Source organism: Lithobates pipiens, unplaced genomic scaffold (assembly GCF_037356315.1).
Source record: "Lithobates pipiens isolate NorthernLeopardFrog02 unplaced genomic scaffold, aLitPip1_a1.2 Scaffold_16, whole genome shotgun sequence".
Taxonomy (NCBI): Eukaryota; Metazoa; Chordata; class Amphibia; order Anura; family Ranidae; genus Lithobates; species Lithobates pipiens.
Window position 1 is genome coordinate 222212502 of NW_027507748.1, and position 13509 is coordinate 222226010.

General features: G+C 42.5%; 1 protein-coding gene across 1 annotated transcript in view; it reads left to right on the forward strand.

Annotated features, from left to right (window-relative positions):
* MPC2 (mitochondrial pyruvate carrier 2) overlaps positions 1–11002 on the forward strand; it is a 33618-nt gene extending 22616 nt beyond the window's left edge. The window contains exons 4-5 of the mRNA XM_077481107.1: positions 4931–5042; positions 10749–11002. Coding sequence (XP_077337233.1) covers positions 4931–5042; positions 10749–10803 — 167 coding nt within the window. The 3' untranslated portion in view covers positions 10804–11002. The remainder of the gene's footprint in view (positions 1–4930; positions 5043–10748) is intronic.
* The last annotated feature ends 2507 nt before the right edge of the window (positions 11003–13509 follow it).

A 13509-nucleotide genomic window follows, 5' to 3' on the forward strand; every position in this document is an offset into this window, starting at 1 on the left:
AGGGAAATAAAATACGAAACCTTTCCCTTAATATCTGTTATAAAATATCTACAAATGCCAGGACATTACAAATACCACAAAATGACCCCTTTTTCTTGCCAGGACATCATTAAAGCGGAGTTCCAGTCCCCCAGTTAAATTTTTTTTTTTTTTTTTTTTTTTAAGACTCCACTCTAACTTTATCCACTCTATATGCAGTCTCTCGTGTTATTCTAGTAGTCCCTTTTTTTTTCAATTCAAACATAAATAAAAAGATCTGGATCTCAGAAGCTGGCAGGGTTCAGCTCCAATGTGGGCATCTGAAGCCCTCTTCTATCGATTTCCGGGAATCGGTGCAGCTGGCCACCCAGCATGCACCTCCAGATCTCATGCCTGCGCAGTAATGGCGCGGCGCTCCTTCCTCTTTAGTCCTGACATGTTCCCGTCAATCATCTCAATTTCGTCACTAGGAGACTCGCAAGATTTCTTGGAATACATAACGCTGCTATCCCAGGGACCTTTTCGACTTGCCTAGGAGATGTTTGTGTGTTGTTTTTTTTTTTTTTTTTAAAGAATTTCCAAGCTGGAAAGGATGCTCACGGCATACCAGAGTGAGGAAGTGTATAAAATGGGTGGAACTCCACTTTAATGTACAGGTCATACACAGGAGGAGGAGATGAAGGGGTAATGTACAGGTCCCATATGGAGGGTGGGGGGGGTGGATAGAGATGAGGCGGTTAATGTGCAGGATAAGGGAGAAGATGGGATACTGGCACTACAGGGACAGGAGGGAGATGAAATGAGGATTATGGAGTAGAACATTTTTTTTTTTTTTTTTTTTTTTTTTTTTTTTATCCCACAATAACCTTTAACCCCCCCCCCCCCCCCCACATTTAAATATGCTGCTGTCTACCCCTCTAAGATCACTTCACTTAATTTATGAAATTCTCCTTCCTCTGTTGTGAGAGGAAGGGGAGGACTCTCATATGTAGACCATAGTGGTGTTTTTATATTTTGTGATCGCTGTAATTTGACTGTTGCTGTGACCACAAGGCACAGCACCTCTCGTAATGGCTCTGCTCATTTTTGCCTGTGATGACCAATCACAACCGGTCACATGACAATTGTACACAATGGATGGCTTTCATTCATGCCATCCAGTCTGTACTATTGTGTTCATCGCTGTGGATGGTCAGTGATCACATTTATACAAGGACAATCTCAGCCTGTCTATACCATGTGATTAGCTGCGGCCAGTCACAGATGACCTCAATAGTAAACCCTGAATGAATCAATTTTTAATTCAGTAAAAACAAAATTCCTAAATAATAAACACTGACTTTGGTTTGGGTTTCACTAAGTGCCGGTTCACACTACCGCGACTTGTCAGGCGACTTAGCCGCCTGACAAGTCGCGCTCCGTTCTGTACTACGGAACCGTTCTAATAGGAGCGACTCAAGTCGCTCCGACTTAGAAAAAGGTTCCTGTAGTATTTTCGGGGCGACTTCAGGCGACTTGCATTGACTTCTATACAGAAGTCATTTTGCAAGTCGCCGCTGAAATCGTGTGCAGGTCGCGTCTGTGAGACGCGCTGCAAGTCACGTCGCCCCTGTGTGAACGGGCACTAAAGAAATGTAGCAGAATACAAGTTGGCCTAAATTTACGAAGAAAGATTCCTTATCTGCAAATTTTAACCAAAACTAAGAAAACTTTTTTTATTTATTTTTTATCAGTCTTTTTGTTTTGTTTAGCAAAAAAAATTTAATACCACCAGAAGAAACCTCTATTTGTGTGAAAAAAATTGGAACATTTCATATGGTTACAGTGTTCCGTGACCATGCAATCGTCATTTAAACCTGAAAATTGGCCTGCAGGAAGGTGGTGAAAGTGCCTGGTACTGAAGTGGATAAAGAGGTGGCGGTGGGAAGGGGTTAAAATGGCACTCCAGAATACTATGTCCACCCTTCCTCCTTGTTTAAAAGTTTGGTTGCAGACAAATGGTTAATTGGATTTTTTTTTTTTCTACTAAAATTACATAGCAAAGGTCGCTACGTCTAGCTGATATTAAAGCGGAACCTTTTTCAACTTTCCTATTAAATCTTCTGCCTATTTTTTAAACTTTGGATAGTAAATCCATTTTTTTTTTCTGCCAGTAAATGCCTTATACAGCCCACTTCCTGTTTTCTTGTCTGGTAAAAAGCCTAGGCTTATGAAATCGTACACAGCACGCTCTCGCTCTCGCTCTCGCGTTTGCCAGGAAGGGAGGGGGGATGGTTATAAGAGGGTCAATGAGAGCTGTAGGGCTGAAGAGCTGTGTAAATCCAGGAAGTGAACAGACAGCAGCTTCAGCTGCCCACAGTTAAAGTGGTTTTAAACTCTGGTAAACAATTAAAAAAAAAAAATGCAACTTGTAAGACAAAGACCTAATAAGCTAGTATGTATCGCATACTAGCTCATTATGAATAAGGATGAGCCGAACACCCCCCTGTTCGCTTCGGTCCCCCCAAAGCACCTTGTCCCCATGTTGAGGACAAGGGCCTCATCCCCACAACCCTGGCCGGTGGTTGTGGGGGTCTGCGGGCGGGGGGCTTATCAGAATCTGGATAAGCTTTAACAAGGGGACCCCCAGATCCCACCCCCCCTTTTTGAAATGGTAAGGGGGTACAAAAGTACCCCTACCATTTCACAAAGAAAGTGTAAAAAAAAAAAAAAAAAAAAAAAAAGCTACACACACATGGGAAAAGTCCTTTATTAAAAAATAAAAATAAAAAGATTCCAGCGATGGTAATCCACTCTTGCTATCTAGCGATGCATGATCATCTCTGCGGGGGTCTAGCGATGGTGATCTCTCCTGGATTACCACCGCTGCAATCTTTTAAATTTTTTTATTTATGAAATTTTTTTAATAAAGGACTTTTCCTGTGTGTGTGTGTGTGTGTGTTTGTTTTTTTTTTTTTTTTTTTTTTTTTACATTTTCTTTGTGAAATGGTAAGGGGTACCCCCTTACCATTTCAAATGGGGGGCCGGGATCAGGGGTCCCCTTGTTAAAGGGGGCTTCCAGATTCTGATAAGCCCGCAGACCCCCACAACCACCGGCCATGGTTGTGGGGATGAGGCCCTTGTCCTCAACATGGGGGCAAGGTGCTTTGGGGGGACCCCAAAGCATCCTTCCAATGTTGATGGCATGTGGCCTGGTATGGTTTGGGGGGGGGCGCTCTCTTGTCCCTCCTCTTTTCCTGCGGCCTGCCAGGTTTTGTGCTCGGATAAAGGGTCTGGTATGGATTTTTGGGGGGAACTCCACAGCATTTAAAAAAAAAAAAATTGGCGTGGAGTTCCCCTTCAGGTCTGGTATGGATACTTGGGGGGAACCCCACGTCTTGGGTTTTTTTTTTTTATTTGCCGCAAGGTTCTCCTTTAATATCCATACCAGACCTTTAGGGCCTGGCAATTGAATTTGGGGGAACCCCACGCTTTTTTTTTTTTTTTTTTTTTTTTTTTTTTTTTTTTATCAATGACTGTTCTCTGTATTATAAGGAGCCGACAATTCATTATAGCCGCGAGTGCTTTTAAATGACTTTTTTTCCTGCAGAAATGACACGTTATGCAGGGACAGTTCTAAGCGAGAGAAACATGCGCCCCTTTACAGGCATACTATACACACCCCCCGGTACGACATTTAAAGGAATATTACACTTTTATTGTTTCACTTTAGGCATTATTAAAATCACTGCTCCCAAAAAAACTTTTTTTATTTTTTTATTTTTTCTTCATTGATACATGTCCCCTGGGGCAGGACCTGGGTCCCCAAACACTTTTTTTTTTTTTTTTTTTTTTTTATGACAATAACTTGCATATAAACCTTTAAAATTAGCACTTAAGATTTCTCCCATAGACTTGTACAGGGTGTTCCGTGGCTTTTCGAATTTGCCGCAAACTCCCCAAATTGTTCGGTGAACGGGCAATGTTCAAGTCTCTCGAAGCTCATCCCTAATTATGAAATACTTGCCTTAGAACTAAGCTGTTGCGCTCCCCGTACACTGCTGTAATGGGCAACATGTCTCTGGAATGTTACTTCCGGGGTTCAAGGGCTCCAGTGCTGTGATTGGCCAGAGCCACGATGACCTCTCTCCAGTGCGGGTGCCGCCAGTAATGGCACAGCAGCTAAAGAAACGTCACGAACGAGCCGTTTCTTTGGTGCGCACATGCTGATGACATTGGCACATGCCTATACAGTGAATATCTCCTAAACTGTGCAAGTTTAGGATAAATTCACCTCCTAGGCTTACCTGTAGGCAAAAGTGGTTGTAAAGGGTTCATTTAAAATGGCTGCAGCCAGACTCACTGGAGGGAGATTTTTGCAACATTTATGGCAAGTACAGAATTACAGTATATATAAAATTAATATGCAAAGTGGTTGGAAGGAAGCTTCAGAATGGCAAAGATGTTTTTATTACAAATTCTATGAACAGACTGCAGTTCCTCTTTAAAGAAAAAGTTGGGAAGAGGGCTAGAATAGGAAGGAATTAAAGTGGAATTTCACTCCAAAAGTGAAGTTCCGCTGGTTCGCTCCTCCTCCTTTTTTTTTTTTTTGGGGGGGGGGGGGGACAAGGACCAATTTTTTATTCATGATTACTCCCACTTCTGTGCTTCTCGCTTGGGTGAGGATGATATCTCTCACCCCGGAGCCTCCTGGGACAGGACATGTGTCTCAGATGGCTGCAGAAACATTCAGAAAGTGCCCTGCATGTGCAGTGGGGAACTGTCTGTGGTTCCTCAGGAAGCCAATTCCCATATCCAAGATGAAAAAAAAAAAGGGTTACTTTTTGTAAAACGGTTATAAATATTGACATGAAAGTGTTACTTGCAGTTATGGGAACATTTTTTGCTTATGTGTAAAGGTTTAGTTTCATCATCCTGACATTTTTCTGTATATTTTAAAATGTTCTGACAGGGCTGATATGGTCACGATATTCTCTAGTGATTATACCGAAAAACTGGTCTCTGTTCGCTGTTAACTTCTTTGTTGGCTGTGCAGGAGGTACCCAGCTGTTTAGAATATGGAGGTATGTATGCAAATCAATTGGTATAGGTAAAGTATCATTACTAATCCTTTTAAAAACTGAATGGCGTGTTTGCTTACCTGTCATGTGACACATATATTGTAATTACAGCTTTCTGGTTGTAAATATATAGTGTTTCATTGTATCCAGGGCACCTTTTCACTGTAGTGGTAAAGCAACTTGCTGCTTTCATTGGCACTAATGTAAACAGGTCTTCTTTATTAGGCTAGAGAATAAATTAACTAGATTATACCTTTATTATAGCTGACTCTACACTGATTCTTTCTTATAGGAATCTAGAAGATTTCTCCATCTACACTCTCCTTGCGTGGATGAATAAATCGCTCCCACTAGGTTATTGTATTTTGGCAGCTGTCGGATTACCTAAACAGTGTCTGCATCTGATTGGATATGGCTGACAGTTTTCTGCCTGATTTTTGTTTTTCTTGATATTTTAGTTGAAGTGTGGGCTGACGAGGCCACCCATGAAGCAAATTGTGTCTGGTTCATCAGGAACCAGCCGAAGTTCACAAAGGTTTTGGCCAGCAATAATGGTTGCCACAAGTTACTGCACTGTAACCATAGTAGCCATGGTGCTTCATTAGCATGTATTTGTTGTGTTTACTCTGAAACTGAATGATACTAATCCTCCTTTTTCACACTCGTCAAGCATTTTATGATTTTAAGTTACCATAAAATTCTGTACTGTTCCTATGAATTTTAAATGCACTGAATTTGTTAGAGATCAATTTATTTGGAATTAACGAGAACAGAATTTACCAGAACCATCTCTGCATAATATAAGTATTCTAATACATTGCTTCTAAAAAGTTCTATGAGTAAGTTTCTGTTAGAGAGCCAGAAAAACAAGCAAATCTCTTTGAGCAAGACTGGGTGAGAGATCTGACAAGTCTTCTACAAGATAACTGCAGAGAAAACAACATAAGTAATGTATGGACACAGCCAGAAGCCTCCACAGACACCATTGGTGCCGTACTGACACAACCAGAAGCCTCCACAGAGACACCATTGGTGCCGTACTGACACAACCAGAAGCCTCCATAGAGACACCATTGGTGCCGTACTGACACAGCCAGAAGCCTCGACAGACACCATTGGTGCCATACTGACACAGCCAGAAGCCTCGACAGACACCATTGGTGCCGTACTGACACAACCAGAAATCTCCACAGAGACACCATCGGTGATGTACTGACAACGCCAAAAACATGTCTGCCGTGCCGCAATCAGTAGTGGACTGACAACCTTCAGAGACACAATCTGTGTCTCTGTGGAGGTTTCTGGTTGGGTCATTATGGTACAATCGGTGCCATAATGGCAACCAAAGAGTAGCAGTGATTCCACATTCACCGTTTAAAGCACTGCTTCACTTCTGGTGGCTATTGGAAATGCCCACACTTTAAAGAATTACTATTTTTTAACAGTGGAGAGACTTTATTTCAATTGTATGCAGGATAGGCTGCTGTTCAAAGGTCTTGCTAATTTTGGTTAAAGCAAAATAGAAAGTGAGCGCTATGCGAACGGCAGCAGCTAGCACACAAGAGTGATCATACAACTCCCTCAAGTAACAAATGACACCAATGGTGTTCATCACTCTATATGAATATCGAACAGTATATAAGAAAACGTATGCGTAAAAGTCCAAAGTAAGAAATTTTAGTGCAAAAACAGTTCGTAATGTGACTTGGGTATCCGTGTGTAAAAGGTCATCCAGTGGTTCAATGTAGTACCTCTATTCGCTCACCAGAAATAAGAAACATGTACAGCCTTAAAGTGGAGGTTCACACAAAAATTGAACCTCCGCTTTTCAGAAAGGTCTAAGACGGGTATTTGCACCCACTTCTGGGCATAGACTCCCAAGGGAGTCTATGCCTCTTCCTGTCCTGGCGCTCTGTCTCCTGGGACACGCTGGTCCCAGAGACAGCACGGACCATTCTCATTGCGCTGCGCAACTCGTGTATGCGCAGTAGGGAACCGGGAAGTGAAGCCGCAAGGCTTCATTTCCTGATTCCCATAGCGAAGATGATGACGGCAGCATCCGAGGACCAAAGGACGGTTTGGCCTCGGGTGCCGACATCGCTGGACCCTGGGACAAGTGAGTGTCCTTATTTTAAAAGTCAGCAGCTGCAGTATTTGTAGCTGCTGACTTTAAAAAAATAAATAAAATTCTGCAGGACTCCCTCTTTAAACTAAACTACCATTGCGCTCCACCCAGTATTGTAAAAATGTAATTAACATCTGTGAGCCCCCACCAATACAGTATATGCACTCACTACACGCAAGGAAAATATATGCCTCTCTTGCCAATTAGATAGAGGAATCCGGAAAGCTGTTAAAGTGGCTGTAAAGACAGAAGGTGTGTGTGGTGTTGTTTTTTTTGTTTAATCTTAATGCATTAAGATAAAAAAACCTTTGTGTGCCGCAGCCCCCCTAACACTTACCTGTGGTCCATCTCTGTCCAGCGATATCCAGGAGTGTCTCAGCCATCCAAGATTCTCCATTATGGCTGAGACACAGCAGCAGTGCCATTGGTTGGTGTTGCTTCAATCAAAGTCAGCTAGCCAATCGGGTGAGAGGGGGCAGGGTCGGGTCCGGGCTCTGTGTCTGAACGGACACAGGAAGCTGTGACTTGGCTCGGGTGCCCCCCATAGCAAGCTGCTTGCTGTGGGGGCACTGACCAGGAGGGAGGGGCCAGGATCACAGAATAGGGAGCCGTGGAGAGGATGATCCGGGCTGCTCTGTGCAAATCCACTGCAACAGAACAGGTAAGTATAACGCATTTTGTTATTTTTATAGGGAAAAAATAGACTTTACAGTCCCCTTTTAAGCTGTATAGAAAAAGCTTACCACTGGAGCCCAAAAAAGGTTTTCTTCCCGTAATGGAAATATAAACCTTCTCCAGGTAAAACAAACTTTGTCTTGTCCTCTATGAATCTCAGGGTAAGTTTTTTCCTCCTGGAAATATCAGTCCCAACAATGGTTTATCGTCATAACATCCACCATGGAAGTCTGTGATGGGATGGTAGCCTGGATGCAGATCAGATTGGGAAGGTCAGGCCAGTCTCCATAGGGGGATAAAACATGTGGAGTCCTAGTAATGGGGAACTAACGCTCCGGAGGATCCACACAGGTAAAAAACAATCATAGATGGTTTTATAAACTATTTATGTAGCATATAGTTTACATTAGGGGTGCAACGGATCGTCACCGATCCGTGATCCGAACGGGTCACCCTGTTCAGATCGGCACACGCCACGATCCGCGGAGCGCTCCGCTGCCTCAGCCTTAGGAAAGGCCGTGGCTTCAGCCTAGCTCCGGAGTGGGGGCCATCTTTGTACACCCGGCGGCTGTTTACAATGTGATCGCTCCGTCAAATGACAGAGCGATCACTTGTAAACAAAACGGCGTTGTGTAATGATGCCAGTTCCTCTCTTCCCTCTGTGTACTGATCTGTACAGTGGAGGTGAGAGATTGGATGAAAGCAGCACTGTGGGCTAGATCTGTAGTGCCCACAGTGCTGCTCTGTGACAATCGCAGTCACAGCCATCCCTCAATACCCAGCCATGCTCGGCCGTACCCAGTGGGGGAGATTGTGGATATTATAGTGGGGACTATATGGTGGTGGAATTTTCACAGGTTTTTGCAAATTCAGTTTATTATTTGCTGATCCGAAAAATGATCCAATCCGTGCCTCTGATCCAAGGAATCATCCGATCCATGAGTTTTTCGATTCGTTGCACCCCTAGTTTACATGAGGTGAAATATCTGATATATTTTAACTTGTGCCTTCAAGCAGCTTTGCATTGTTCCACATATCACATCACTAAGGGGACTCTAGTTAAATGCTAGTGTCTTATCTACTCCTCATTTAACAATGCTGTAACAGACTGTGTATCCTACGGTGGGGCAAACAAGTATTTAGTCAGCCACCAATTGTGCAAGTTCTCACACTTAAAAAGATGAGGCCTACAAAAAAGCAAGATGTCTGGCTCTCACAGACCTGTATCTTCTTTAAGAGGCTCCTCTGTCCTCCACTCATTACCTGTATTAATGGCACCTGTTTGAACTTGTTATCAGTATAAAAGACACTTGTCCACAACCTCAAACAGTCACACTCCAAAATCCACTATGGTGAAAAACCAAAGAGCTGTCCAAGGACACCAGAAAAAAAATTGTAGACCTGCAGCAGGCTGGGAAGATTGAATATGCAATAGGCAAGCAGCTTGGTGTGAAGAAATCAACTGTGGGAGCAATAATTAGAAAATGGAAGACATGCAAGATCTGTGATCTCCCTTGATCTCGGGCTCCACCTAAGATCTGACCCTGTGGGGTCAAAATGATCACAAGAATGGTGAGCAAAAATCCCAGAACCACAAGGGGGACCTAGTGAATGAACTGCAGAGAGATGGGACCAACGTAACAAAGGCTACCATGAGTAACACACTACGCTGCCAGGGACTCGGATCCTGCAGTGCCAGAGGTGTCCCCCTGCTTAAGCCAGTAAGGGCCCTTCTGAGGTTTGCTAGAGAACAGTTGGATGATCCAGAAGAGGATTGGGAGAATGTCATATGGTCAGATGAAACCAAAGTAGAACGGTTTGGTAGAAACACAACTCGTCGTGTTTGGAGGAGAGAGAATGCTGAGTTGCAACCAAAGAACACCATACCTACTGTGAAGCATGGGGGTGGCAACGTCATGCATTGGGGCTGTTTCTCTGGAAAGGGAACAGGACAGGATGATCCGTGTACATGAAAGAATGAATGGGGCCATGTATCGTGAGATTTTGAGTGCAAACCTCCCATCAGCAAGGGCATTGAAGCTGAAACGTGGCTGGGCCTTTCAGCATGACAATGATCCCAACACACCACCCTGGCAAAGGAGTGGCTTTGTAAGAAGCATTTCAAGGTCCTGGAGTGACCTAGCGAGTCTCCAGATCTCAACCCCATAGAAAACCTTTGGAGGGAGTTGAAAGTCCGTGTTGCCCAGCGACAGCCCCAAAACATCACTGCTCTAGAGGATATCTGCATGGAGGAATGGGCCAACATACCAGCAACAGTGTGTGACAACCTTGTGAAGACACAGAAAACATTTTTACCTGTCATTGCCAACAAAGGATATATAACAAAGAATTGAGATGAACTTTTGATATTGACCAAATACTTCTTTTCCACCATAATTTGCAAATTCAAAAATCAGACAATGTGATTGTCTGGATTTGTTTCCACATTTTGTCTCTCATAGTTGAGGTATACCTATAACAATTACAGGCCTCTCTAATCTTTTTAGGTGGGAGAACTTGCCCAGTTGGTGGCTGACTAAATACTTTTTTGCCCAACTGTGAGTTTCCTTCTGACGGAAAGTCGTTTGGGATACAAAACGCTCAGCTGTAATTGGGGCCTTGGAGGTTATGACCTTTTCACTTAAAAAAAAAAAAAAAAAAACGTGATCAACACAAAGATTGGCATTTATTACTTTCTGTTCCTGTTCATATATATTAAGATATTATGTGTGGTCCTATCTGTTAATATCACAGTTTATGCATTATCTGGTTACTGTCCCTTGTAGATATATACGCTGCATGATACCTTTTTACAAAATGATGTAGTATGTACGTACACTACAGGATTCCAAGAAGGGGATGGTGTGTTGGAGTAAATCTATTTGTTTTCCCTTATGTCCTCTTTTTAGGTACCATCAAGGACTAAAATCAGGTGCCGATGAAGAACAAAAAGCAGAGCCTTGAACAATTTTGCCTACAAGTCATTTTAATATCTATGAAGACAAGCAATAGATGTGTTATCAGTTGGCCAAACATTTTGCTGTTTGACGCACAACAAAGTGTTCTATGTGTACTGGTAAAATAACACTAAATGGTTTGTTGGACTGATTTTTATAAACCTTAATGTTCCTCCTTAAATTAATAAACGTAACTTTTAACAGTGGCAAGATTATTTTTTGAAGATTAGATTCGCTGGTATTAGAGGTTTCAGATGCCTTTGTCGACAGATACGTTTGCAGTATTCTAGTTGCAAACATACAGTTTAGGGCCCTTTCACACAGGAAACCAATCAGATCCATGTGTTATTTTTTTCAAGCGAATGCGATCAGACACACTCCAGTCTCATCTATGGAGCGGCAGGTGTCAATGGACACCCGCTGACATCCAATCCTGTTCTCTAAAAACAGGCTGACGAAGATCTGTTCCCCCATCTATCGGATCGGATGGCAGTTGGGTATAAACAGACAGGTGGTCTGTTTACATCTGATCACCAATAGAGGAGAGCGGTCTGTGTCTGCTCTGCATAAGCGGAGCAAACATGGACCAGCCACCTGCCTGCTCAGCAGGGATCATCGGATAGATTCCCTGCTGAGCAAGCAGACTTCAATGGAGCCCTGCTTCTTGTGTGTAAGAGGCCTTAATCATAAGATGATCAAGTATTCCCTTCTGTAGGGTGACCTACTTTTGCATTGAAAATAATAGCAGCGTGTTAAAAAAAAGTGAGTAAAGCTCAAAATCCTTATAATAGCCTTTATTTCCATACACACAAATGCATTGGGAACACTGCACCGTCTATTCCAAACCAAAACTTAACTTAAGTTTTTCAAATTTTTATTGTTGTTAAACGTGTTGAGGGTGTGTCCTGGTCAGAGTCCAGGCTGAGGTTACCACTCCATTCATTGCAGTAGAACATAGATGTGTGACATCCAGGGTTTACCATTCCTTCTTAAAACCTTTGTTTCTAGCAGCAGCTGCGGATGCACTGCCCACATAACCCCCTCCCTATCAATTCTGAGTGGCCCACACTTTTCCCAGGTCCCTGCAATTTTCCTCACCAGATCCCTGCAGGTGCAGCACCAGTGGTGTGTGTGTGTGTGTGTGTCTGTTTGTTTGTTTGTTTGTTTGTTTGTTTGTTTTTTTACACTTTCTCTTTCAATTAATGATTCAATTACACATAATCAGCAGCATGCATGTCATGACTGTTGGGTCTGTTGGTTTTCTATTACTATTTGCCATGTGGAAATATAATTTATACCATAAACTGTTATTTATTTGGTTAGGGATGTTGGACTGCTATTACTTTGAACACATTATAGCTATGTTGTCTGTATACAAAGCTCTTCATATTTTGATATTCTTACTTTCAAAGCATGCTGTGTACATAAAACATTTAGTGTCTATTTTCAGGAAGGGAAGAACAATCTCTCCAACAGGGATGCAGCAATAAAAATATTCATCATTTTTCTTTGTTACATAGTGCACAAAGCTAAGACACTCTCTATCGCATCCATTTCCCATTGTCTCCTTTTCTAGAGGCAGCTGTTCAACAATACTATTAATGTTTAGAACGTATACATTTTAGTTTGCACCTTCTGGTTCTTACCACTGGTAACCTTGGATTACGAGCATAATCTATTCCAGGAGAATGCTTGTAATCCAAAGCACTCCCATATCAAAGTGAGTTTCCCCTTAGAAGTCAATGGAAACGAAGATAATTTGTTCTGCATTGACTTCTATTACATGCAATACAGCATGTGGCCAGAGGTGGGGGGGGGGGGGGGCAGAGAGCCTCAGAAATAGTCTGGGGCAGCTCGGCTCAACTCGGAAAGGCTCAGGAACGGAGTATTTCCGAGTGGCTCCGAGCCGTTCCGATTGTCTCCGTTGCTCGTATTTCAAAACTCGTCTCGTTAACCGCGTTACTCGTAAACCAAGGTTCCACTGTATTTGCTAAGATGTGGAAAAGTGACTGTTCATTAGGCCTCTGCACAAAAATGACAAACAATTTTAAATATGCTGGATTAATAAACTGGAACTAGTTCCACAGATTTAATGATTTGCTAAAACTGGTATATTCGGGACATGTCTTGAATGATGACTGTTGGTTACTAGTGTGCTTATGTTGGCTCTCAACTAAACTGTTAAGCCATCAAAGACAGGTGTTGTCACATGTGCAGCACCAGGGCAACTGCAGATCAGAGGCTAAGATGGCAGCTTCTTTGGCTGTAAAGGATAAGAAGGGTTTAGTTCCACGTTAAGACTCCATATTGGTGATCCAGCTCTAAATTAAAAAAAAAAAATGCATTAAGCACTGTTTCCTACTGGCTATAATAACATAACCACAATTGAGTATTTAACGTTAAAACGATTTGTATGTTAAACATGCTCCTCACAGCAAAGGCATAGGAATTCTATAAGTGATGGTCTATATGTGGCTACTTGGATCTCAGTGGTTCATACCTTACTAGACCAGGGGAAAAAAAAAAGGCCTGGCTCGCCTGAACCTGGAGACTGTTAAATTTCTATCCCCTTTTTCTTTTTTAGTGACTGAATTGGAATTTGGAAAATAATCTCCCCAATGGGGTTGGAAAGAAGTTATATATGCCAAACTGCTTTCTCTTACAATAAAGAGGGTGAGGGTGAGGGGGCCAGGCACTGTCTTTAAAAAACAAA